The sequence below is a fragment of the Onychostruthus taczanowskii genome, unplaced genomic scaffold, assembly GCF_017590055.1.
Source record: "Onychostruthus taczanowskii isolate IOZ18803 unplaced genomic scaffold, ASM1759005v1 scaffold58, whole genome shotgun sequence".
In the NCBI taxonomy this organism is placed as follows: Eukaryota; Metazoa; Chordata; class Aves; order Passeriformes; family Passeridae; genus Onychostruthus; species Onychostruthus taczanowskii.
This window is the reverse complement of record NW_024503457.1, coordinates 4,459,412-4,486,906: the sequence shown is the minus strand read 5'-3', so window position 1 is coordinate 4,486,906 and position 27,495 is coordinate 4,459,412. Positions and strand designations below refer to the sequence as shown.

The following is a 27,495-nucleotide window of genomic DNA, read 5'->3' as shown; positions in this document are numbered from 1 at the left end:
CCTTGTGAAGCAGCCTTGTAATCCGGTCTGTCATTCTGCATTTGCGAGCCAAGTTCCAGTCAAAGAGGATGCATTATTTGAAAGCTGTAGCAGTAGTGGGGAGGTGCAACTCTAGACAAAGCCCTGGGGCTTCTGCGTTGTAAGCAGAGTCACAGGCAGCTACCCAAGGCCAAGAACACTTCACACTTCAACCTTTTTTCAGGGAACTTCTAATAAACATTTTGGGTTCTTCTAGGTCCTGCTTCCAAGCCTTAGCCTCACTGTTTCACATAGCCCAGAATAATCTGATACTACATTTTGCAAGATTTCAGATTGTTGTTTTACCACTTTCTTCTAGGCTGTACAGAGTTAGCTGGTGAAGTTTCACACCTAAAATCTAGAGAACGGTGAAATGTGTCCAAATCCAAAGACTTCGCCTTGAGGCAAAATCATCCTCAGCAAATGGGACCACTAGACCTGATTTCCTGCCAGAAGAAAAACCCAGAAACAAATTCTGGGGAGGGAAGCTGCCTGCAATGAAATTGCTTTCAGCCATGGATGAGAGCAGGCATTCCCCCCAGCTCTCCCACAACCACCTCCCTGCCAGGAGTGGAGTTTATGCCTGCCCACAGGGTGAGCTGCAGACCCAGGCTGGGCCTGCCACTGGGTTTGGAGAGCCCTGTGCCTCTGCAGCTAAAGAGGAAACCTCCAGGGATGGGCATCCTCACTACCCCCCGCACAGGAGGTGGGACTGCTGGTCCACAAAGAAACTGCTGATCACTTGTGTTGTGCCAGAGTCACCCTATATGGTTGTCACACACAAGCCTTCATCACTTTAGCCATACAGACATTGGTCTTTCTGGTGTTGTGTCTGTGCTGGGCTGTTGTACACCTTCTTTTAGGCTCTGCAAGGATTTCAATGCACTATCCAAAGGATGTTTAGGCTTATTGTGATATTGGATATTCAGACATACCGGTAGCTGATTTGGGGGAATTTGCTGGGTGAAGCTAGTAGGAGAGAACAAAAAGAAACTATTAGGAGATCTGGAGATAGCTGCAAGGCACAACAGTCTATGATCCACTTAGGGTAATTTTCCTTGCACCTGCTTCCAGGATCTCCACTTGTAAGTTATGTTATTACATGTAGCCCCTTGGGGGAAAAGGCTAAGTGAGTCTATCTAAAATGCTCTATCCCTGACCCCCTGCTTTACCCATAGTTTCTGAATCTGAACCCTGTGTAAGCAGCAATTTCAAGAGGGACAGTCAAAGCCACACTTTCTGCTCCCTCGAGTGAGCAGTCTGGCACTTTCTGTTATGTCCTTGCAGAGCACAGTGCTGAAGGATTAGCACTGAAGCATGCAACCTTATTTCGTGTCAGGGTGACGCATTTTAATGTCCTTCAGATCATATGTACCCTCATGTTTCCGTCAGGTGAACTGCTACAGACCTGCTTAAGACCACCAATTATATAGGCTTGAAAAAGGATGCACAGGGTGGTTTCTCCCATCTGTTGACTAATGAAACACAGTTTCTGATTAGGTCTTTGTACCCCATGCATGTGGTAAACAGAGCCAGGCACATCAGCCTAAGATTCCCCAAGGAGCTGTTACCAAATAGTTCATATTCTGCTCATTACTGCTGTTTATTTACTACCTTCAGAACAAAAATAAGGAAATCTACAGTACAATAAAGAAATAGAATCAAGAAAATAGCAGGATTTGTTCCTCAATTATATTTCCTGGAGAGCAGAAGTAAAAAGTAATGTATCATTTTTATTGGCTGAAAATCTACAATCACAACTGCTATCATTTTTTTGCCTCTGGTTCACTGCTATAAGGTGGGCAGCAAGCCTCTTCTCACCCACCCCTGAGCCCAAGAGCATTCTGCTGCACTTTCTAGTGTAAATGCACTTTCTCTGTTTTCCCATTTCTCTTACTCTATGTTCACTGCCTGTAAATGACAAATAAAAAAAACTCAGGAAGGCACAACCTTGATCAAGAATTACCAGAAATCCCTTTTTGTATCTGTACAAAAACGACAATATAAAAAAAATCGGTATTTACAAAGAAAGTGTTGTTCTGTGTGTGCACTCTTGCTATTCTATCCCGACTTTCCATTATTTCCCAAAGTGCAAGCAATCATTCTTAATTTTCAACAAGAATGTCTCTAAACAGAGAGAGTCTCTGCTGGGATTTTAAGCTGTAGTCATTTCACAACACTAGACACATCCCTGAAGTAGTAACAGAAGAACAAAAGAGAGATAAATAGAAAGATTCTAAACAAAGGGAATAAATAAAAGCTGTAATTAAATAAATAAAAAGTTCTACATATTGGATCCTGTATTAAAGATTTATTAGAATACTTGCATGCAAAACATCCAAAACCAAATTCTACCCCTTCACTTACTTAAGTAAAAAAACCCCTGCGGAATGTGGCCCTTTCTCACTTTTTGTTCTACCAACATAGCACAAGAATTACCATACCAGATCAGAACAATTTGGTGTGTTGTTTCTAAACTTGGCCAGCATAAATAGCATTGAGAAAGCTGCAAGAAAAGCTTTTGAAAAGCCTACCCACAAGAAAATTTTCTTCTTAAACTCCACAACAGAGGTGGATCCCATCCTGAAGCATATGAATGTACACTTCTTCCAGATGTCAGGATTTGCAAAGCCCTCTTACTCTGAGCCCTTGTTACTCTGGCTGTCACTGTAATTGTCATGTTTTTCTGAAAATGTTGCTACGTCCTTAACTTTGGTGCTGCTTTGTGGCACTTTGGTTATGCCCTGAGTGAGAAGCATGTCTCATCAACTTCTAAATTACCTTTTATTCTGATTAGTTATTCCCTTATTGTCTTCGAATCCAGTCTGCCCTTCCTTGTTTGTGAAGCAGCCTGTAACGATGTCTCTTTTTAACCACAACTTCTGAACAGCACTTTCTGCTCTGTGAGGCTGGAGTTGGAGCAGGACAGGTGGTGGTTGACGTCATCTGTGTGCTTTCTCCCTGTGTGACCTGTCCCCACAGCTACCTAGCCCTGTACGCCTACAAACCTCAGAAGAACGACGAGCTGGAGCTGCGCAAAGGGGAGATGTACCGGGTCATTGAGAAGTGCCAGGACGGCTGGTTCAAGGGCACGTCTCTGAGGAGCGGCATGTCCGGTGTCTTCCCAGGCAACTACGTGACACCTGTGTCAAGGTGAGGACCACTGGCCTGTACTGGGGCTGAGTGGGATTCTGGATGGCACTGAAAACAGTGTAGCTCTGCTTTTAAGTCACATTCCCCTTGCAGAAATTCTCTGGTAGCACTGTGGACTTCAGTAATGAGACTTGCTGGTTGTAGCATTTGAGTTATCCATGTCCTCAGGAGAATGCACTGGTTGTATTAGATTATGGCATTTATAACCTCTGATAGGTGTAGGTTTTACTACTGTAAATAATGTTGGCTAATGATTTTATTGTTATAAAACTAATGGACGTGTAACAAAATAAGAAATGCTTGTGTCTTGCTTTTCAGTAGCTCCTCATGTCAATTTTGTTCTTAAAGCAGAGATCTGGGATGGTTTGGATCCAGACTAATGTTTGAACGGTTAAAATTCTAAAGTGGTAGGGGAGTTAAGTAAATTGTCTGATTTTACCTACCCCTGTCTCAGTTGCAGCAGATGAGGAAAGGAAAAAAGGCATATTTGAGGGAGAAATACCATTTGTCAGAGTTCAGTATTGGACAATACCAAATCAAAGCTGAGAAGCTGAGAAGAAAGTCCATCTCTGTGTCCCAGACTGTCTGCCCTACGTGTTCCTTGCAGGTGAATGCTGGCATATGTATGCCCATATCTCCTTTAGAGCAATTGTGGATTTGCAAACTGAACTCATTCCTTCTCATGTGCCCTCAGTCTCTCCTCCCACATGCACACTGTCTCCACCATTTTTGACTCCTCTCTAGAAAAGGGCACCTCACAACTCAGACACTGCTGATTTTGAAAAATTGATCCAGATTTGTTGCATCTAAAGTTTATGTCAAGTCTGCTGCATGTGTTCTGAGTAACACCAAAAGTTAAGAACAGATCAGAAGGCAATAACTAAGCCTGCTGACAGTCCTAATATTGGATTTCAGTAAGGAAACCCCAAATATTAATTCACTGGTTCTTCACTGTTCATCAACCTAAATGTATTTACCTTATTTTATAGAGCCCCTTGGCTGCCTTCACTCCTCGCCTCTTCAGCTCTTAATTAGTAAAGATGTTTGTGCTGAAGGGTCGGTTATCTGAATCAGCAAGACTTTATTAAATGCAGCATGTCACAGCTAGAAAAAGACAGAGGAGTGCTAAAGGGCAAAAGTGCATTCCACAAAACCTGAAAGCATCATTATGATTATATTTATGATCCTGTGGGCTAATTAAATTCCTGTATAAATCACCCTCAGTGAGAACAGCAATAAAAATCTGATAGCAACAAAATCTCCTATTTGCACTACATTCAACATACTTTGTTCCCCTTTGACAGAAAAGCAGAGGATTAGATTCATACATGTTTTTCTGCCACACCTTACAAAACCCAAGGAAAAGAACTTGTGAATTTAATGACACTGAGCTAGATTTATATGCTGCCAAAACACATGTGTGAGTGGAGCATTATGGAAAAAGAACAAAACTCTTTAGATGGGCAGACAGGCACAGGGCAGCGGAGAATATTTGCCACATCCAACACCTATCCATCTCTGTTGGAATCACAGATAGTTTCTGTACTTGTTGGTGTGCATGTTTGCCTGAACACAGCTCTCAGTGGACTGTTAGATGTGCTTTTCTGGCAAACTGAATCTAGTGCAGATGGCCAAGCCAGCTCCAGCTGAACCTTCCTGCCACCCTGCCAGCTCTTCACAGCAGATGACAGACAGTCAAGATTTCCATCTGGTGGGATTCCCAGCTTTTCCCAACCTGGGGACTTATAGGAAAAAAAAATAATTGAAGAAAATAAAAAATCAGATTTATTTAGCAAAATGCAATCCAGGCAAATCTCACACCATGAGATGAGTCAAGTCAAGGACACCACAGTGTTGTCTTTCCTCTTGTGACTTTAGGGGGAGGGAGGATTGGGCAGAAGGCATAGCTATTTTTTGCCCTTTTGGACCATATCCTCCAGCCTGTGATTTGGTCTTTTTCCATCAGAATTCCACTCTTTTGGCTTTCCGCTCTTTTCTTAGGGTTATTTCTTCTGTCACCCATGTCCTCGGAACCAGACCAGATTGTTCAACATACTCCTTTCTGCTTTTCTCTCTGTCTTCCCATGCAATCTTGGGGACCTAGAGTTTCTCCCAGTTCTATACTCCATAGCTGACTCTTAACAGTTTTTCTGTTGTTCTCTCCTCTCTTGCTAAACGCTTGCACTATCTCATTTCCATTTCCTCCACTTTGTTCTGCCTCATATCCCCTGTGCTGTCCTTTCCTGGAAGAGGACCTTGGCACAAGAAGCAGCCCAGGAGAAGAAACAGCACAAAATGATCTCATCTGTTTCATGGCATCCACAGCTGGGGAAGGAAATTATTCAGGAACTTGAGTATGAAACACAGAGAAAGAGCTCCTCAGCAGCAGCTGAGTTTGTCCATTGATGTCTTTCTCTCTTCCTAAGTGTCCTTCTGTCGTAGTTTTTAGCTCAGTGCTAAGAGGATCAAGACATGCTGTAGTCTGAACTCAATTCATAGGAGAAAAGGTCTTGTCCCTTCCCTCTGAGGTCTACTTGTCCACTCAGGTGAAATACAAATTATGCATGCAGTTAAAAGTGAGGAGTGAGAAAGGTGTCAACAACAGTTTGGACTTCTTTTTCATTCAGGTCAGCTTCATTCCTGTCCCTGTTGCATTCCCCAAGCAAGTCTAAGCTAGGGCTGGTTACATCAATAGGGTGAATGTCCAGCCAAGCCAAGCCCAGTCAAGTCTGCAGCTTCTCAGTCCCCTTCCATAGCCAGACACAGATTTAGTGTTATCCTTCTTTGTTTCTCCCGGTAGGGCCATATGCAAGTTTGGTCCAAAGAAAAGATCTCTGAGTCTGTTTTAATTATCACTCCATGTGAAATAGCCTCTGGCACACAAAATGACATCTGGGAGATACCCATTTCCTCTGAATTAAGATTTGTGATTTTACTAGAAACTATTCAGACAGAAATGTAGAGTAATAAAAGACATGATGAGAAAAATTATCTTTTCTATTTTTACCCTGCACTTCTTCCTGTAGAATAAAGGGGTGAAAATATCCCCCAACGTGCTTATAAATTGATCCTATAAAGATAAGTATTTCAATACCTCAGTTTACTTTAACAACTGACAGGGTGTCATGTTAAACCCCCTAAGTAACTGGGGGTACTTATCAGCACTGTGGTTGGGTATTGGGGTCTCTGCAGCATGCTTACACTGTGCACTTGTCTGTCTCCATGCAGGGTGCCAGTGGGAGCTGGGCAGCCCAGGAACAGCGGAGCTGTAGGAGCTCCAACAACAAAAGTAGCCCCAGGAGCCATCCACCCCATTGTGGCTGGTCACAGCAACGCCACCACGGCTGTCAGACCAGTTGTTCCCATCACTGCTCCCCCGACGCATCCCCAGCTGCAGGCAGCCTCTCCGCAGCTGAGTAACTGCCTGAGGTACACAGCTCAGCAGCCGGGCAGCCAGCCCCGCAGCGCCATGCAGATGGGTAAGTGCTCACCCTGCAGGATTGCTGTGTACCCCTCCAGTGCAACCTTCTAGAATGTGCCCGTCCCCACAGCTTTCTTCCTCGCTTTAGCCCAGGCAGTGTGGAGTTTGTCCATTGCTGATAGAGTATGTTTTCTTTGCTTGCAATATTTATGGGTTTCTATTGATCTCTGGGAACCACATTGTGTTTATCAGATTGTTCTGTTGCTACAGCTGAAATAGATTGTAGTGTTTACAAATATTTATACAATTTATCTGAGTGAAAGCAAGCACTCTGTATACTAAGGAGATTAACAGTTCTGAGTCCGGTTGCCTTGCTGATAAAAAATACTGCCCTTATTGCAGAGCAAGTAATACATGCCTTGAAATTAAGAAGCATTTCATTGGGCTTCAGGGATGAAAAGTATTTATTAGGCAGAATGAGACCCTGTGTTAGTGGTAAAGCAAAAGATCTGAAAACTGCTGCCACCTTTTTGAAGTGAGAATAAGAGCTTCTTGCACCAGGGGGCCTCTGTTCTTTCTAGGTTCCCTTTCTGATGTACAGCACAATTTTCTAGAGTACAATTTATTCCCCTTTCCCTGATGTTAAACAGCTTCTGATGTTGAATAAAGTAAAAGCAAATCCTGTGGTGGAACTTTATACAGCAAAATTTAAAACATTTTGTTTCTGGTATTTTATAGGGATGTAAGCCATTGTATTTACAAAGATCAGTAATGACTGTGACTGCTTAAAACTGAGGTCTTAGAAACAAAACAGAGCAAACACAAATACCCTGCAGGGTAAGTCATGAATTCATACCTTTTGAAGCCAGAAGGCACGATGATGACCATGTAACCTCACCTCTTCCACAGTCCAGACCAAAGGGAAGAAAATGAACTCAAATACTTGAGAATCTCAGTCTCAAACAGTGGAGACTCCTCTGCTCAACAAACAGTGCAGGGCTTTACATGGCATCCATGTCACACTGGGGAATAATCAATTTATCCTCTTTTTCTCTACTTCAGAAAGCGCTGCTTTCCTCTCAAGTCACACCCTTCCAAAAGGTCTCCTGCTCCCACAGTGCAAAGGCAAAAATGTCCCCTTTTGGGTGCAGCGCTCACAAGTGTTCAGGTGCTCCTGGTGCCTCCTGTGCCCATGTCAACAGGCAGGTGACTCCCCTGAAACCAAGGTGACAGATTGCTCTGCCCCACAGGCCTGGCATTTGCCACACCTACAGCAGCTTCCCTGATTTAAGACTGCTCCTCTAGGTCACTCTGACATCTCTAAAGTACCAAAGCATTGGCAGGCAGGGTGATCAAGAGACCACAGAGCTATTCCAAAACCTCCCAAGCAGAGAGTTTTCCAACCTTTCCAGAAGGTTCATGAGATTGTTGTTTTAATTAAATAAATCTTTGCCAGGATAAATAAAGGAAGTTTTCATGATTATCAGTAATTATCTCCATAATGGCTGTCCTCACCAGTATCCTGTGGACCAGAGCCCATGCAGGACAGGTCAATGCACTGACTTTTGGAAAAGCTTTCCAAGAGAGGCAAGCTGGCACAGTATTCAAATCACGTTTCCATTGGCTTGAAATATACATGAGTAACAAATCAATTTTCTAGAAGGCCACTAATGTAGGAATACACCCAAAACGAAATACGAGTGGTGTAGAACAAAAATAGCCTTCAGTGAGCATTGCTAATTAATAGCATGTTTGATGCAGCACAGTCCAGATCCAGAGATCCCAGAGCAAAGGCATACATTGTAACAGTAAGCAGATGAAACTGCAGAATAAAATGTGAGAATTCTGCTCAGAGATGGTTTTTCACAGGCCGTCTCTTTTACAGTTTCTCATGTTTTATGTTTCCTTTGTGTCTGGAAACACCAAGTCATACATGAAAGAGGTGATGTACCTAATATTATTATCAAATCAGTGTTCCACATCCAGGTGCATGCAGAGAAATTCCTTTAGTGTGCTTTCTCTCTAAATTTAGGAAAGCCATTGCTCCCTACAAACAGTAGTTCAAAACCTAGATCCTACAAACTTAACCAACCCCAAAAAATTAGATTTCTCATAGCAAAATTGCTTATCACTCTGGTTCCAAATGGGAAGATCAGGAGGGAATCACTTCCAGATAACTAGTGGCTACTTTGCCTGGCTTTCTGGAAGTGAGCTGCACTTTCAGTACATGTTCTTGGTAGTCTTGGGAGGGGATGATGATAACTAATAGTAAAAATAGTCTTGAAGGCATCTGAAATAAGAACTTTTGGGGCCTTCCATGCTACATGGTAAAGTGATATCAAGTTACAGAGTGGCTAAAGATAGGTAGCTGATTTGCTATAACCATTAGCAAAAAAAGATGTTATAGAGTCAAGGAGCTTCTGTAAGGGAGAATCATATAAACTTTGGAGGTGCTAATCTGATGATGACTGGCCCATCATGCTCAGTATCACATGAGACAATAGGGTGGAAGGCTGGGAGATGAAATTCCCTCCTGGCAGGAGTGCTCAGCTGGTGTAGTGAGTATGATTAATGGCACTCTATCAATCTAATCCCTGTAATGGGTGTCACTGATAACCACAGGGATAGAAATTAGTGGTTTGAGTTGTTCTAGCATTGTTGTTTAGTTATAGATTGAGTGGACTCCAGCTGCATAAAAGTTTGTCCTTCAGATGAATTTGTCAGAAAATGACAGATCAAAGTCAGTCAGAAGTTTTCCAGTAAAATGCAACTGATTTGCTGGAGTCAAAAGTTTTTTTGTCAGGAATGGATGTAGCTCAACCAGACCAACCATGAAGCTCTAGTGGCTCATGTAAAGGGAATTGATGGCTTTCCAGAGCTGTTCTCCACATAAGAGAATAGTGCAATGATCACATTCTATGTTTTCACATCCCAGGTGAATAACCTGACCAAAATAGAGTCTATTGTGGGGTGAGTGAGCATGCTGTGCTCAGAAAAATGTTCAGAGGTTAAAATTTTGCACTGAGACAGAACTAAACAAGATTATGAAACCTTGAAATCATTTATGAAATGGGCACTTTCCTATTATTGAATCATTTATGTGAGGGAATGTCTGAGTATGGACACAGCTTTTAGGCTGCACATACTTGAAGTGGAGCTGTATTTAGGTAACACCTGAGCAATCAACCAAGCTGGAGTCATAGACAACAACATCATTGTGGAAACGGACCCAGAGCTTTGTCACATTTTTTGCATCCTGAAGCATGCAATATGCTCTGGCATCCCTGGGGAGCTGACCTCATCAGCATGTCACAGTCACCATTAAACGGGCGAGTTCTAATTCTTGGTTCCCACTGCTTGCAGGCAGGGTTTGCTTAGCAGGAGCAGCCAGACTAAAAGGCACTGCATAGTCCCTTAGGGATTTTGCTGGCAGAGAGGAGGCTGAGCTCAGAAATCCTCTGGTGAATTTCTGCTTAATTTATCCTGTGCAGCACAGTGATGTGATGTTGATCATTTTGTTAGGGCTGAAACAAGACACCTCCTTTTGTAATTGCTCTCTGCAGCGTGGATCCGTGGATCCGTAGGTTTAGGTCCCGTGTTGCATTGCTCTAGAACCGATCACCTTAGGAGGAGGGCCTGGGGGTGCAGAAAACAGCTCAGCCGGATCGAAATAATGTATTTTTAAAAGGCAGCAGGTTAGGTATTTATTTCCAGGCACGGGCAGGGATAGTGAATGCCATTCCCCAGTAGCATCACTGGCGGAAACAAGCCAATTTTGCTGACTTCGGACAGGGCTTTGCAGCCAGGAGGGGAATTAGCCAAAAAAACTTTCAGGGTGATATATCCTGGGCAAATGCTCAGAGCTTATACACCCATCGGGCCCTTGGCACCTTCACAGAATCGCAGAACATTCTGAGTTGGAAGGAGCCCACATGGACCATCGACGCCAACCCTTCGAGCGAATGGTCCCTCAGGGGATCGAACCGCGGTGGTGTTGACACCGTGCTCTGCCCGAGTGAGCCGTGGCCACTGAAGGGCCCGTCGAGGCAGTGCGAGGGCAATTTAACCGTGCTCTGTGCTCCTCCCGCAGCGCACCCGGCAGTGCCGGCCCCGGAGCGACCCACGGCCACGGTCTCGCCTCTGCGGACGCCCAGCTCGCCCTCCCGCCTGCCCGCCGCGGCCATTCGGCCTCACCCCGCCGTGTCCCCGCAGCACGGCCACCAGCCGCCCGCCCCGGGGGCCCGGCCCCTCATCCCGCTCACCTCCGCCGCCGCCGCCATCACCCCGCCCAACGTCAGCGCCGCGCACCTCAACGGGGACGTGGGCAGCGGGCCCCTGGGCGGCCCCGCCGCGCCCGGGCCTGCCGGCAAAGCCGAGGAGAGGAAGAACGAGAAGGTAAGGGCCGCCGTGCCTCGGCCGTGCCTCGTGCTGCTGCCGCATCGCCCTCCCACAGGGCTGTTGAGGAGGTACCTTGCAAAAACTGGCTTCCATCGCCAGGCGGCTTGGGCATCCTCATCTCACGCTATTTCCGCACTTCATCTTTCCCCCCACCAGCGTACTCAACACTGCTCTCGTGTTGCCTGCTCGCGGATGGCAAACAAGGCTGGATGGGCTGAATTTGTGTGTTTCTTCCACTGGTCAGCGCCGAGATCTGTAACTTTGCAGTGGTGCAGCCAGATGTTGTAGCGGGCTCTCGGCCGTCAGAGCCGGATGGCTATGTCAGAATCCCTCTGCCTCCCTTATGTCAAAGAAGCTGATGTTGGCTCCAGCCACACAGCAGGTGCCTCAGGCACAGCAAAACACTGGCTTCTGAGTGATAGGAGCTGTTTTGCTCTTCTAGAAACATCTCAGTTTCTTCAAGAAACTCTCATTGCAGTGGCACAGCCAAAAGAGAAGAAGGCAATGGGATACTGCTCGATGGGATGCAGGCACAGTGTACTGTAGGGTCAATATCTTAGGAGCCAGCAGTGGGACCGACAGCTGAGTACGTGTTCCCTGACACACCTTGCTAAGGAAAGCCAGCGAGGAGAGCTGCTTTAAGCACCCAGCCTTTTAGGTTCTTGGCAAATATTTTACTTTTCCCAAATGTTTACGTTGTGTCAGCAGTTCCCGTACATCAATGCTGAAGATTATCTCTGTACTGGCTAGCAGAGCAAGATCCTGGTTTGTATCTGAGTAGGAGGAAGAGATGTGGGGGCCTGCTTTTCCTTTGAACCTGAAAAAAATCCTTTCCATATGTTCCCTGAACTTTTCCATGGTGACAGACACGTATGGAGTAAACAGTTTCTTTATACATGGTAATCCTGAGGTGGCAGGTCTCATGTGTCCTCCGGGCCACGGATAACCCCTAGCTGCACAAAATGAGGAACACAAGTTTTAAAATGCTTTCCTTAATCCTGTCTTGAATTTTCTCTGAATGAATTTTGGTGAAAGAGGAAGGGTAGAAATTCTGCCCTGGATGTGACATTTAGGTACTTGCTTACGAAGAACAGCTCTCAGGTGTGCATCAAGGTCAGCATGTGGTGGAAGCAGAACACCTGCTACTTCTGCAAGTCCAAGGAAGGGAACAGCATTTGGAGGAGGTGGCAGAGCTGCACATTGCCTCAGACCATTGTGTTCTGGCTTATTTATTACTTCCTAAAACGCATTAAGTGATAGGTCCATATATTTTAATTCATGTGATACTGCACACTGCAAGTCTGTAGGCAAAATTATGTCGAGGACAGTCCTGAAATACTGGTTAATCTTTCCCAAGCTGTGACAGCCTAAAGTTACTGAATTGGGATGCAGAGAAGTAAAGAGGGTTTTGATCTCCATGCATGAAGGGGAGAAGGAAATAATAGACAACATCATTGCAATGGGTGTTGCCAAAAACCAGTTCACTATCTGGGAAGTATCAGAGAGAAGTGACAGTAAAAATTGTAATTTCTGACTCAGCTGGGCAATACATAACTGCCCCAGCTGAACAACATATTCCTGAATCTTGTCCATGTTATAGTTCACTTTCATTTTAGAAAGATCTGAATTAGCAATGTTTCCTTTCCTTTTAGAAATGGTGACTGATGTTTGGCCAGATAAGTTGTCTTACTCTTTGCTAAGCCCAAATATTTCTTTGAAGAAATTGAGAGCTTGGATAGTGCCAGAAGGAAAGCCATATAACTATTCAGAAAGGCATCTGTGAGTCAGAACTGGAACCATATCTGTAACAGGCCTTGATATTTTCAGAGTGAAGGCTGTTTGGACAGGTTTTTTAGTAAATAGGAAAGTGTCATAACACTCAGAGGGAATATCAGCGGAGAAAGGCACTATCTGTTATCAGTACCCATAATAGGAAAAAATTAGAAAATATCGAGGAGGAAAAACAGGAGGGGCGTAGCTAGCAAGCTGCCAGATAAGCAAAGATCAGAAGCAATTTTTTTGAGTTCAGTTTCATTATATTAATCAGTCAGGTATTTTGAGATGAAAGGAGCAGAGGGGAAGTTAGTAAGAGGAGAGGTAATAAGGTCTTCAGCTCTATTGAACACAGGATGGAAGAAATGCACAGGTAATTATCTCCTGAGAAACTGAGATTAGCAAGTCATATGTGATGTAAATTGTAATGTGTCATAAAATTAGTGTTGTTGTTAGAATCAACAATTTTTGGTGTCCCATGAAGTTGTTAACTTTAATCCTGGTTTAGTCTTTCCAGTGTCTTTTGTAGGATATCATTGAGGAAAAAGCTGAATAATCAGAGAATAACTGGTTTAGGAGACATTTTGTTGTTAGTAGCCATGGTTTTCTTTCATGCAGGAATTGTTGGTGTGAGTTCACTGTGGTAGAGAGTGGTACATAGTTCATAGGAAGTAGTTTGCATTCAGAGATGGACATGACGAGGATCCATTGTTTTTCCTGATTCTTTTGAGGTCTGTGGAGATAAATTGCATTTTTTGCATTTATCACTCTAGTATGGTGAGATATATTGGTCCTTGGGGAATTTTCATCAGATTATAACTTTAGTAACGTTGATTGTCTGCTTGAAGGCTGGGTTGGGAGATAGTGGGGGAAAGTGTTTTAAGATAAGATCTTGTAAAAATTTATGTTTTATGACTTCCCATGCCAATTCCACTCAGGGATGCTAAATGTGACACCAAGGGGCAACTTCTGCAGTGAGTCCATGTATGCTGTTTGTGTTGCTTGTTCCAAGATGGAATTGACTTCAGCTCAGAAGTAGCCTTGCTCGGTGTATGGTGCAGTCATCACTATTAATGCTTTCCTCTGTGCAAACGTTTATATGCCAATATCACAGGTTCCTGTTGGTGTGCAGCAGTCACATATAGGCAAATCCCATGATTCCTCTAAAATCAAGAGACTCGAATTCCAACTTTTACTCATTTCCTTGTGGTTTAAAGGTAACTGGCAGAAATAATCCTAAGGATTATGGTTTTCAGATCAGCATGAATGATTTTCTTGTTCATTTTCTATTAATATAGCAAATAAATCCTTACGTCTATTTTTTGACATCCCTAGTTCTCTGCTTCAGCTTATTTCTTGAAGATCTTGATCGAAATTTCCAAAGCTGCAGGTGAACCTTGGTACTTACATTCATTTAGGTACCCTAATAATAGTGTCTCACTGTCATATTCCTGGTGACTTAATCAGGAGGTAAAATTCTGCCTCCGTGCCAGTCTTCACTTGTTGGTATCATCTAATCCTGAAATATCCCATCTGCAACTGGGCTTGGGCTCCACATCTCAGCTCCCTGACCAGCCTCCTGTCTCCTTAGGGAACAGTTTTGAGCATGGTCTCCTTTACCAGCTGCTGATAGTAGCTGATGAAAAACTGTGCCATAGACAGTGCTGAAGTCCACTGTTCTGCAGTACTTGGAAAGTAGTCTGGCAGCCAAGCAGGCTGAGAAGTAGAGCACTTGAAAATCAAAGACGTTTCAGTGCTGTACGGGCACAGTAGGAAGCAGCAGGAAAGGTGGCTCCCACAGGGGCAGCACAGACACTGCAGGAATGCCAAATGGCTTGAGTAAAGGTGAGGGAGCTCAGCAGAAGTCAAGGAGGTAACAGAGGTCAGGGCAAGCATAGGAGAGAGAAGAGCATTGGCAGCTGCTGGGAGATAGAGCAGAGAGCACCAGAGAAGGGGTGCCAGTGGGGGTCCAGGTGAAGGATGCTGTGCAAAGCCCAGAGGAAGGCATCCTGAAACAAAAAAGTTGAAATATAGGGTGTGAAATGTATTTAAAGAAGGCAGTGGAAAAGAGGAACATGTAAAGGAGACTCTTTCTTCTTTTTCTCAAATACTTCCCACTTGAGGCTTTTTTTTTTCCCCTTTTCCAAAAAGGAGGTTCCTTTCCCCAGAAGTAAAATGTTAATTTTTCCCCAGAGTCACTCTGTGACAGGTTGGGGATGGGAGCGTTCCTAAGACATCATAGGGTCAGGAGAGAGATAAAACAAAGAGCAAAAGGACAACATCCATTTCCTTTAAGGTTGTGGAGTGGTAGCAAGGTTCCTTTGACCTCTTTGTCATTTGTTACTAATATCTGCATGTGTAGTGCAGATCTGAAAGTCAAAAAATTGAGTCCTGCTTCCCAAGTCTTCTGAACATCTGAAAGAAAGAGATGGAGATCTCAGCTGTGGAACTGGAGCAAAACTGTGTGGTTTGGGGGCTTTTTAAATAGGGATCCTGCTTTTTTTGGGCAGGACTACTACCCAGTTCAACTGGTAGATTACAGCTAAGAGCTTGTAATTATGGTATGACTACTGCTTTGACCTTGCTCAATTTTTGCTCTAATAGTTTCTGCTGTACATAATCTGGGTTGATGCTTAATACCACTGATAAAACCACTTGTTTGAATGAATTAATGCATTTCTCATTAAATGAGCTCCTCATTATGTTAATCAAATCAAGCAAATCATGCTGGGTGGTTTGACCACCGTAATTAAACTTTCTTTAAAATCCAGTCATTTGGCTTTTGATAGGGATTTTGATTAAACTCTTCCAAAATGTCTGGCCCAAGAGCTGACAGAGAGGAAAATAAGAGCTTGCGCTATCAGGCAAGTCATTAATTCATCACTGTGTTACAGCAATTCCTTACTGTTTTACCTAGCCAGAGTATATTGAAATATTTGAAAATTGGCAATGTAAAATTAAACATTTCTTACAAATATGCTGAGAGAACAAGTCTGTTTGCAGCTTTAAATTTAGGAACTGTGTCCCTGGAATATATGGATCTAGATTAACAAGTCACAGCAAATGGGAAAATGCACTAGGCTGCTGTTTCCTGATGTTAAGATAAGAAGAGATACATCTTCAGAAAATTACTTTGAACACACACCAGCAGTTTTGCATGTGAAGACTAAATCAGTAAACATCTGTCTGTTTTCACCAGTGTCACTCACTTTCTCAAGTATCGGTCCTGCTCAGAATAAATGCATTCCTCAAATGATACAGTATGTTTGGCATGATGCTGGTGTGAGAACTACATTGCAAAACAGAACAAATCCAAGGCCTTTTTTCTGGCCCTGCAGATGTCCCTGTATGACTTGTGTCCATGCTTCTAAGCTTTTTTTCTGCCCAAAATAGGATGGCTACATCCAGACTTCTCATCAGCAACAGTCCTGGTAAGTGGTGTGACAGAAACCATGCTCCTGTGTTGTTCTGGGAGAATGTTAGTTTATAGAATCATACAATGTCTTGAGTTGGAAGGGACCCACAAAGATCATCAAGTTCAACTCCTGGCCCTGCACAGGACAACCCCAAGATGCACACCACGTACTTGGGAGCACTGTCCAAATGCTTCTTGAACTCTGTCGTGCTGGTTCTGTGACCACTTCCCTGGGGAGCCTGTTGAAGTGCCCAGCCACTCTCTGGGTGAAGAAACTTTTCCTGATTTCCAGCCTAGACCTCTCCTGGCACAACTTCAGGCCATTGCCTCAGGTCCTCTCACTGGGCACAAGAGAGAAGAGATCAGTGCCTGCCCCTGCACTGCTCTTCATGAGGAAGCTGTAAACTGCTGTGAGGTCTCCTCTCATTCTCCAGGATGAGATAAGTTACTTCAGAAGCTCCTCATGTGACTTCCCCTCAAAGCTCTTCACCATCTTCATGGTATGTCCTCTAATAGCTTTATATGTTTCTTATATTGTGGGCCCAAACTTGCACACAGAACTTCAGGTGAGGCTGCACAGTGCAGAGTAGAGCAGGAAGCTGATATAAGCCAAACTCACAAAGGTTAATGGATGCAGACATAGGTTTATTGCTAAATCCTGACCTTGTCTTTTATGCCAGAATAGAAATGACCAGAGAGACTTCCCTCTCCACCACTCCCCCTTCCTGTCAGTGCCTTTCTCATCCTTCTCCTAAACTGCAGCCCAGTGCCCAGTCCTACCTGGCAGCATCCCTCAGTGCAGGCCTCCTGCCTGTGCACTTAGTTGCCCACCCTGGCTTTATGAAGTACTGGAGACTAGATCAAAGGGCTTTTAGAAATTTGGCTTCATAAACTCTTGAGATGCTCTTTGACCTTAGTTCACATTAGCTGTCCAGTTAAGCTGTCAGATGGTCAACCTGAAACTGCCTGAAGAACCAGATCCTGCACAGTTTTGCACTTTCAGTTTTTACTTACTCTTAGTCTCTGCATTGCAGCTTCTTCTCATATTAACTTGTCCCTGACTGAAAGGGATTTGTTATCACTTCATATCCCCAAAGACATTTTAATTCCTTATCCAGAAAATGAAAGATCAGTCTCAAAAGTGAAGTGTTGAGCATTTGCAAGGACTTTGTAGATATAAAATGATGTGACAAAAATAGTGGTCACCTGTGACGAGTAGAGGAAGGTAAGGACAGAGTTGATGCAAGCAGGTTTTTCAGATATCAGGTCTATAAGGCAGACCCCCGAGTTTCTGGAAGATGAATTTAGTCTTCTTAGCAGATATGAAATTATTTAACATTTTTCAATTTGGGAAAAATATTTCCTTTATGTTCAACTAAGAAAGCCCACTAAGTTGCACAGGTGTGAAATGGAATGATAACAACTGAGTGATGAAATGAACACAGTGCAAGACATAGCAATAAAAAAATTGCACAAGACCAGAAGCCTGAATTGAATTTTTAGAGTAAGTGTAGGATGCAGTAAGAGGGAGCAACATTGGAATAATAATCTAAAGGTTTGCATTATTTAATCAAAAAGAATAAATTATTTGACACTAATTTTGCTGAGTACTCTGTAAGACATCTGAGTTGATCCAGGAGCCACCAACACCAGCATTTCACTGATCATTTTCAGAATCAGCTATGACTTTTCAGTGTAATGTGTTCCAGTTTGTTTCTTGGTAAGGATGCTTTAGTTTGGAATTTTAGTTCAGTTCTTTCAAGATTTGTGCACAGAATACGTACTGTTAATCCATTTCCTCTCAACAAAGGTAAGGGGGCTGTCTTCATCACAAATGAGCCACTGCTCCCCATGCTCCAGAAAGTGAATCTTGGCTCAGTGACCAGCAAGTGATTCACCAGAAACTTGGCCAGGGAGCAGAAACCTCTTTTTCTGGTCATGTGAACTCAGGCCACAAAGTTATGTTTTAGGGCAGAAAATTAATGCTTAAAATCTCTCCAGCACCTTCTCCTTCATCATTAGAACTCAGTTTGAAAGGACAAAAACCTGGCAACTCAGTGATGAATATTTTAAAGCTGGCAAATTACCCAGCCAAAAGCATGAGCCCCAGCTGTCAAAATATAGAAAACTTAAGCTTTACAATAAAACAGATTTCTGTTATTTCTGACTGGCTAGGATTCTTTTGCTTAGATCAAGGGCAATAAGTCATTGATCAAAATTTCTTTTTCTTCCTCACATTTTTGATGTTAGGAAATGCTTTCAAACTCCCCACAGATATTTCAAGCGCTGACTTTGCTGCCAAGCAGTCTCCGAAAGCTATTCCTTTTTTCTCTCCTTTCCTCCCGCCTCTGCTTATCTGCCTCACAGTGCTGTCACAGGATTTCTCAAGTGTCCGCAGTGGATTTCTCTAACGCTCTTTTGAGTGGTTCTGTGCTGCATTCTATGGCCTTAAGGGGAAGTGGATCCCGGGGAAGAGAAGATGGAGAGTGCTTTAACTTCAAGAGGAAATTCAGTTTATCTACTAACTGGAGATGAAGCTGTTTGGATGCCAAGGCACAGAATTCTCCTGGCACCTGTAGAGACCTAATTTTATAGCACAGAGGACCCACGAGCTTTTGCTAAATCCTGAGGAAGAAAGTAGAACTGACAAAAGAAAGAGCATGCAAGGGAGCACTGGAAGCAGAAGGCTGGAGGCGTATGTGTGTGCGAGTGTGTGTCTGCGTGTGAGCATCCCAGCACTGGCGTTCCCATGGCATTCCCCTGCCTGCAGAAGAAATCATGCAGGACCAGATGGCTGGATGGGGCCAGGCTGTGGGTGGGGATGGCAAGTACGTCCTTGGATTAGTCGGGTGAAATGTAAGCGCTCTTGTGCTATCAGTGGGAGACATTGATACATTCCGCCTGTTCAGGATCCCAGGGCCCAATCCCTATCCCAGACCACACAGCTCTGCAGCTGAGCATCCCCTCGTGGCTTCTGCCCTCTCCCTGCCCTGTTCCTGAAGAACGTGCTTTGGTCTCTCATTCCATCATGGCATCAAGGTCCCAGCCCCTATGTGTGGGTTCAAAAGCCCAGAGTGTGAATGATCTTCCTGTCCCCATAGTTCTCCTTTCTGCTTGAAGCAGTAACACACAGAGCTGGCATGAGCTGACACTACCCCACCACTCTCAGGAAGGAAGACATGCAGGATGAAACCATTCCAACAGAAAAACAGAGTAGGAAGCTGGAAGCCATGAAAACAATGAAACAACTTGCAGTGTGTCAGAGTTGATGGTATCTTGGCATCCCGCACATTCAGGACTCATTTGTTTTCTTCAGTGGTTTTCCAACTGTGAATTCACAAGCCAGTAAGTCTTAAACCACCAAGAGGCAACAGAGATTACTCAGTAAGCTACAAGAAATTTAAGTGCCAATGCAGTTTTTTTATGGAGACAAAGCCTGAATTTCCTGTGAAAATTGTCTCTAATCAACTTTTCAGTGCCCATGTTTCTGTTTCCTAGGTGGGTTAAAATATCTACAATCAATGCAGAAATCTTCCAGCAATCTCTACTAGAAGAATTACGTAAACTGAAAGAAATTGCTGTTTCTGACAAAACATCAATACTGCAGGAATAGCATGTTGAAACAGTCAACAAATATCTGTGGCATGTTTCTATTTTGGTATGGAACTTGAGGGCATAACCAAGTTATAGCAAAGGGATATTTATCTTACTTTGTGCACTTTTGTTTATTATTCATATTGCAGAAGTAGCATTAAAATGTACAAACCCTCGTCCTTTCTTTTACCAAATGGTAAAGCCACTTTCAGTTAAAAAAATGACAACCCAGACTGACTCTTATGTCTCAAGCATCTAGTAATTCTCTTCAGACCAAGTGAAGACATGGAGTCAGTGACCGTCTCTGAAGCACTGAAAAAGAAAAATTTTACTATTTTGCCCTCTGGAGAAAAGATCAGTCTCAGGAATTCAAAAAGCACACCATGCAAAAGTCACTTTTCTGACACTACATCTGCAGGCTGCCTGTAATCGATTAATTTAGTGTGTCAAGTAGTCAACCTTCTAAAAAGCAATTTATTATAAAGGCAGAACTCAACCTGTTGCTTTGCCTTTTTTTGCATATATTTTGTTTGGTTCATACTCACTGACATGCTTCTGTAAGTTAATACTACTGAAGCTGTAATACTGACCTTCAGTCTCAGATCACTGTATTCAGCAGACTGGAAGCAGATTGGCATTGGGCTTCATCACCAGATGCTTCAGGGAGAGAAGAAGTAATTTAATGCAAGTCCATGGCCAATTTATTTTGCAGTAAAGTACATTTCCTGTGCTGTAGCTTTTTGTCCCAATTCATGATCAATCCAGAACCAGTATGTTTTTTAATGGAACTAGGTGGCTTTTTTTATGATCTCAGAGATCTCTATTCCCTCCTGTACAATGTCATGTTATTTTTCATATCTTTAGTTTTGAGACAGAAAAGGGAGGAGGTCAGGCAGACAGATCCGCTCAACACAATGGTCCCTGCTGTGGCAAGGGAAATGCATAAGCTAGACTTTGACCAGGACGTAAAAGAGGGAACTGATCTTCCAAGTTTTAAATTTTTTCTGGACAGGTTTTGTATCCAAGCCAGATACTCCTGGTTGGCAGACTTAAAGAGATACAACTGGCCAGCAGAGACAGTGGCACAGGAGAGGTAGTAAGGATGGTGACCCTGAGGCCTGCAATGGATTTCCATTCATCAGCCATGAGGAAATCAGGTGGATACCGACTTCCCACCACAGATGTCTAACTTTTCTTGAAATTGTTCTGTTAAGACAGTTCCACAACTTCCCTGAACAATCATTCCTGTCCTTTCATATTCCTCAGGTCAGAAAATTCCCTATTATCCCCATTCCCTATTAACAAATATTTCATGGTTATGACTCAGTCTTGCTTCTTCATGTCTTGCTCCAGATGGAACTGCTGATCAGCTTTCTTTTGACAGCCTTTCACACGTTAGAGAACTAATAATGTGTTTAGTCCTTGAGAATTCTCTTCTTGCAACCTCACTGAGCCCAGTTCCTTGCCTTTCTTCACAGTAATGTTTTCTAGACCTCTGATTACACTTCCATCTCTTCTCTGGGCAGTCTTCAACTTGCTGCAGTCTTAAAGTAGTGTAGTGGAGTAGTGTCCCAGAGTGGAGTTGTGCTGAGATCTTGTTAGTGCGAATTAGGGTGGAATAAGCACTTCCCATTAGTGCTTATATATATAAGTTGTTTACAGATAAAGCTTGTCTTTTTCACAACAGCATCTTGACTAACTCCCAGTTTGTGATCCAGTGTAACTTTGCAGAGCTGCTGTCTGGCCAGTCACTCCTCATATTGCAGTGTGCATTTGATTTCTTATTCCTAGCAGTTGCATATCATGCTTGTCTTTGCAGATTTCATTATGGGGATTTGGGATCATTTCTCCATTTTAGGAAAATTTTTTTGAATTTTTACCCTGTTAATCTTGCTGTTGTGGATTAACCCTGGCAGGCAGCTTCGACTTACACAGCCACTCACTCAACTCCTTGCCACAGTGGAAAGGGGGAAAGAATCAGTAAAAGTGAGAAAACTCATGGAATGAGATAAAGACACTTCAATAGGTAAAGAAAAACTGCGCACACGAGCAAAGCAAAACAGGGAATTCACTCACCATTTCCCACTGACGGGCAGATCTTCAGCTCTTGTTACAGTAATGTTGACATGGGATGACAAACACCATCACCCTAAATGTGCCCCACTTTCTACCTCTTCCTCAGGCTTTCAATTGCTGAACATGACACCATATGGTCTGGGGTATCCCTTTGGTCACTTAGGGTCAGCTGTCCTGGCTGTCCCTGACTGCACCCCTAGCCCCCTTGTTGGTGGGGTGGGTGGGAGGCAGAAAAGGCCTTAACAATGTGCAAGGGCTGCTTGCTAACTAAAACAGGGTGTGTTATTACCGTTGTGTGGTCATAAATCCAAAATACAGCACCATACAAGCCACTATGAAGAAAATTAACTCTGTCCCAGGTAAAACCAGGACACTGCTTGGGGACTCAATCAGTTCAGTGTCCACTGCTGGTTTTAGAATACACTCAGTAGCTCACATATCAAGTAACTAATGGAAAGATTGACTAGCACCGGGACTGAGACAAGCCCTGATGGTACCTACTTGAAATGTCCTCATGGTTTGACAGAAAATCATTAACTGGAAAACATTGCAAAGCAACTGGTAGCATCTGGTTATCTGTAGTTGGAATTCTGAAGCAGCATGAATACTGCTGAGTTAAAAAGAGGGAGACTGGAAGGGGGTCCTCAAACACATTGCTGTTCTGGCAGGAAGAAGACTGCAAGATATTCATCATATTGCCTACTCTGCTCTGGGAAGATTGTCAGATACAGCAAAGTAATCATAGTACAGGACCTTGAATAGAAGTTGTGATTGCTTAACTGATGGACTACTAATTCTGTTATCTTTATAGGCAGAGACATTCCAATCAACCAGGATCAAATTGAGGATGGGACAATTATAAGTTAATGTTTGCCCTCTCTGTTTTGCTAAAATGAAAATCAGAAAGCCTGCCAGTCTGTCAATCAATCCCTGCGGTTTTGCACTGTTATCTGACTTGTTTAAAGGGTGTTTCATCTTCATCTGTGGTAGGCAGGCTCAGAGATGGAATGACAAAGCTGTCATTTCTGCTCCAGTGCAGTAGTGATTTTATCTTTATATAGTTTCCATCAATTTCAGATGGGGATATATTTGCCCAGCATTTTCACAGAAGCATTTTTAACTTACATGTTAAAATTGACCATTTCTTTCCATTGGTTAGCAGGATTCACCATTTATTTCAGGTCACACTGGCCTCTTCTGCATCAGTCAACTAGCTGGCAGAGTGAAGAGGAATATGCTGTATATGTGCTGTCATTGGTAATTATTTCTGCAGTAGTTGCAAATGAAAACACCTACCAGATGTCACTGCCTTATTGCATAGCATCCAGACATGCAACAAATTTGTGTTCAGAGAGCACTTGAGGTTACAGATGTGAGTCTGTGTGCAGCCTGTGTGAGCTGCTTCTCACTGGGTGCATCACTGATATTACCCTACTGTCAGCTCTGGCATAAAGCATATCCTCACACATCTTGGGTTACCCAAATCAGTCTAAGCCTGATGTTTGAGGTAACATGTTTTGTCGCACAGTTGGGATAGAATGAGGCAATGGAGAACATTGGCTTGGGTAGCACACGTGACAAGTGGTAATTAGTTAAATCAGTGTAACTCAGTTGCATTTCATTCATGGTTGTATCTGCAGGTCATGTGGCAGGGAAAAAGAAGAAGGCTAAACAGACAAATGAAGGGAAGGTAAATGGAGAGACAGGATAGCAAAGTAAAACCAGGGTTAGTACAAAAGTGAAAAAAAAAAAAAAAGTCACAGCGCTATTGGCTCCCCTTCCCTGCTTATGCCCTAGTTATTCCCTTTGGTTAGCTCTGTTTCTCATTGCTGATCCTTCTTGCTCTGCACTTTAATTTAACAAAGAGGAATTTTATATTCCTAAAGATCTGTATTTAGTATAGAGTATTTTAAGCAAATGGGGGAGGGTATATTTTTTAAGCAGAAAAAAAAGATGAAACTAGGAAAAATATGAAATATTAGTTTTTGCTGAAGAGAGGATGCCCTTATGACGTGTTCTTTTGACATGCTTGAGAAAGCAAGCTTTTTGCCATGACAAAGTTCTCTAGTAATTAAAACCCAAGTGCTGTGGCATTTAGACAGTGACAGTTCCTTGGTGACTTTACCAGTGAAATTGTCATTTACATACCTGGTCGTTCTTCTGACACTGACAGACACTTTCTTTGCAATACTTTAAAATTATTCTGAGTTTCTTTCTTCATATTTTTAAAGAGTATACTTGATCAATTGATCTTCATGAGAGAAAACTACTTCCGCCATCTAAGTTTGTACTGGGCGTAATTCACAGGGCTGCTTGGAAATACAGTAAGACTGAAAATGCCTGTAACACAGCTGACAGGGGAGGCTACAGAAACATCAGCTGCTTTGCCTGTAAAGCTTATGCACTTCAGTAATTGATCACACATCAATGTGCAAGACAACAGTTCTGTCCCTGTGCAAGAGACATCCCAGTGGGGCCTGTGATGCCCATGGAAAAATAGCACCTGTGACTCCCTGCACACCCCTGTGTGCTCAGGGGCTGAGCTTCTCTTACACCCAGAACAGATGCCATCAGCTTGAGCGTGTTAGTAGTATTGCATTGTTTGAGATGTGCTGTCATGATGATAGGAGGGATTAGGTACAAGGCTTGATGTTTTTAATGAATGAAATAAATCAGAAATGTTTGGGGAATGCTCAGATTTGATCCTGTGATAACTGCCAAAACTAGAGGTCAGCCTTCAGGAAGAGAAAAATTTTCATGATTGTGGCTTTGGTGGTGTCAGGGACCTGCTTCTAAAATTTCAGACCATCTGAGGACCATCAGGGACCCTCTCATTTCTGTCCCTTGTTCAGTCCAGGGCAGCAGGGCAAAGCCCAGATAATTTTCAGAAATATAGGAAAGAGGAGCTTCTGCTTTGATCCCCTCTAGGCCACAGTCCATGCAAGTGTGTCAGTCTCAGCTGACTCCTCTGTCTCCAGTTAAATGCATTGTTTAGGAGCTGTTTAATCCTTGGAAGGAATTATTTCACCATAATGAGTATACCACAAATTCTGTCAATTTTGCACTGTCCACTGACAGACCTTCTTTTTCTTCCAATGGGGAATTGATTTTGAGAGGAGAATATACCTCCTGTGATACCTGATCTTTCCACAAGCAATCTTCCCTCTAAGTGCAGGCCAGCCCAATCCATGTGGTTTGTTGGAAGTGCTGAAATTACAGCCTGAGGTGGCACAGCTGTTCGAACAAGATCAACCAAGTGGGAATAGATTCATCAGGGATAAAGCACAAGATGGCTTCCACTAATTCAAACCATTTACCCTCGTGTTTCTGCTTTCCATAAAAGTACAAGTGTCACTTGCCTGTCATTTAACAAGATTACAAAGGAAGGCCAAGCAATTTTAACTGTTTGCTTCTGAAACAAAATCTATCCCTCATGAATGGGTAGAGCCAGAGCCAACTGCGTGTAAGACTAAAGTATGTCAAAGCACATTGTGACTTCTGTCACTGATTCTCTTTCATTCAGGTGTTCAGTGAGTGAGGTTGCTCTGGCTTACTGCAAAATCTGAGTGTTGCTCCCAGTGCTTCCCAGGGCCAGTAAATCGTTTTCACTTCCTTATGAGAGACAAGGAGCAGCAAGCTAACTCAGTCTAAACCATCTTATTTAGAAACATTAATTTTAAGTAGTTCATCTAGCAGTTAATTTAATTGTACATCTTTTTCTCATTTCAGAATCCTGTGCTGTCAGTCAAGCTGTGATGGATTATCCTCTAGTTTGAATAAATCAGCCTAAAGTTTCACAAGAATGCTCATGGTCTGTCCTGCTGTTTTGCTGCAATTCTCTAGAAAGTAGTTCGTCTACCACAGTTGCCTAAATCATTTAGGCACCTTGATTTGTATTAAAACAAAGGTGTAACATTTCTAGGCTTCAGATTAGGTTAGGTCCTCAAGACACAGTGTATCATAGCGTAGGAGACCCTCATGGTAGCCGCAAGGAAGCCCTTGGCATGTGAAAAGGTGGTGCAATGTCAGGTTAGGAAGCAAACTGGCATCCGAGAAGGAATAGGGCCTTGTCAGCCCTGTCACCAGTACTTTTGTGGCTCCTTGGTGCAGTGTGAGTGCAGCAGCCCTGGATCTGAGGTTTGCACCGCAGAGATGGAGCTGAGGAATCCACATAGCAGTTTCAGGGCTGTGAAAGTGCTCTGGGGCTGCAATTCCCAATCCTCTGTGTCTCTTCCTTGGCTGACACTGCATCCTGATGGCTGCCTTTTGCCCTCTCTCAGACCCCTACAGCTGAGGAAGTCCCTGAACAGCTGATTTCCCAAAGCTGAGAGGGCACAGGGGAGGGCTCATTCCTAGTTTTGTCCTGTTTCCTAAACTTTTGCCAAAATACCTAAATTTTTTAGCATAGCAATAATTCTGAGAATGTTACTGTTTTTATGATCTCTTTATAGCAAGGTGGAGTTACCCTGTGTGTGCTCCAAGTACTGTTTCATTTACCTGTTGGGATTTACTGAAGCAGAGTTTGGATTCATACCACTTTTTAATAGCCCTTGCTAGGTCTGTTCTCCATTAATTTGTCTAATCCCCTTTGAACCTCTTCATACTTTTGGCTTCCACAATACTATGTTCATGAAGTCTCCATTTAATTATGTGTTGTTTGAAAAAGTGCTTCCTATTTTTTCGTTTCAACCATTTGCCTGATAATCTCATTTAGGTTCCCCCAGTTCCTGTACTGTGGTAAAAAATCAATCCATTTCCCAAATACCTTCTCCACAGGAAGGGATTTTGTAGGTCAGTATTTCCTTCAGTTTTCTGCTTTCCAAGAAAGTATATACTTAATGCCTCTCTATGTAGGCAGTGTGGTGGGCAGGAGACTGGAGCACATAGGGGAGATCTCTGTGCTTTGAGCTCAGTTTCCCTTACTTGTAGGATAGTTGAAATCCAGTAAATTGCTGAGCAAAGAAAGAAGCTGAATGTCAAATGTACAAGGATATCAGACCTACTTCTTTATTTTGTGCACCAAAGAGGTGGCTCGCACTTCAGAGGAAGAGGTGGACTAAAATTAGGACTAAAACACATCCATCTGACCTTAGTTGTGGAGAAGGTGACTGCTTGGAAGTAAGTGGAAATGTCACACATTCTTCTTGAGAACCATGGTCTCATCAGTTCTTTGGTGATGCATTTCAGTTTATCAGTACATAATTTTGAGTTACCTCATCACAGCAGTAGTTGTAAACTCCCTGTGCTGTGTTTCAGCTGTTCCCACGAAAAAGCAGCACTAAAACTGCTACAGTATCAGTGGAGCAGGTCATCTGTCCCTCATTCACCCTTAACCCTGTCAGAGTCTCTTACCCTCTACCTTTTCTGAATTCAGCAGCCTCCAGGAAGCTTAGCGATAGCTGAGACTCTCTGCTTCCTCTTCAGTTGGTTTTGGTTTTTTCTTTCCTTTGAGCTAGCCTTTAACTTTACTCCAGTGTTTGAAAGATCTAATATTCCATCTAAATTGAATATTGAAATATATTTTTAGATTCTCTCTTTATCTCTTTTTATAGTCTCTAGAGCCTTGCATCTGCCTCAGCTCAACAGAAGCACATGATAAAGTGCCTATGTGCTTTGCTGTATTGGGACCTGAACACTAATTTCTTAT

General features: G+C 43.1%; 1 protein-coding gene across 1 annotated transcript in view; it reads left to right on the top strand.

Moving 5' to 3' along the window:
• SH3RF3 (SH3 domain containing ring finger 3) overlaps positions 1–27,495 on the top strand; it is a 92,683-nt gene that overhangs the window by 46,441 nt on the left and 18,747 nt on the right. The window contains exons 6-8 of the mRNA XM_041418028.1: positions 3,001–3,171; positions 6,400–6,650; positions 10,683–10,987. Coding sequence (XP_041273962.1) covers positions 3,001–3,171; positions 6,400–6,650; positions 10,683–10,987 — 727 coding nt within the window. The remainder of the gene's footprint in view (positions 1–3,000; positions 3,172–6,399; positions 6,651–10,682; positions 10,988–27,495) is intronic.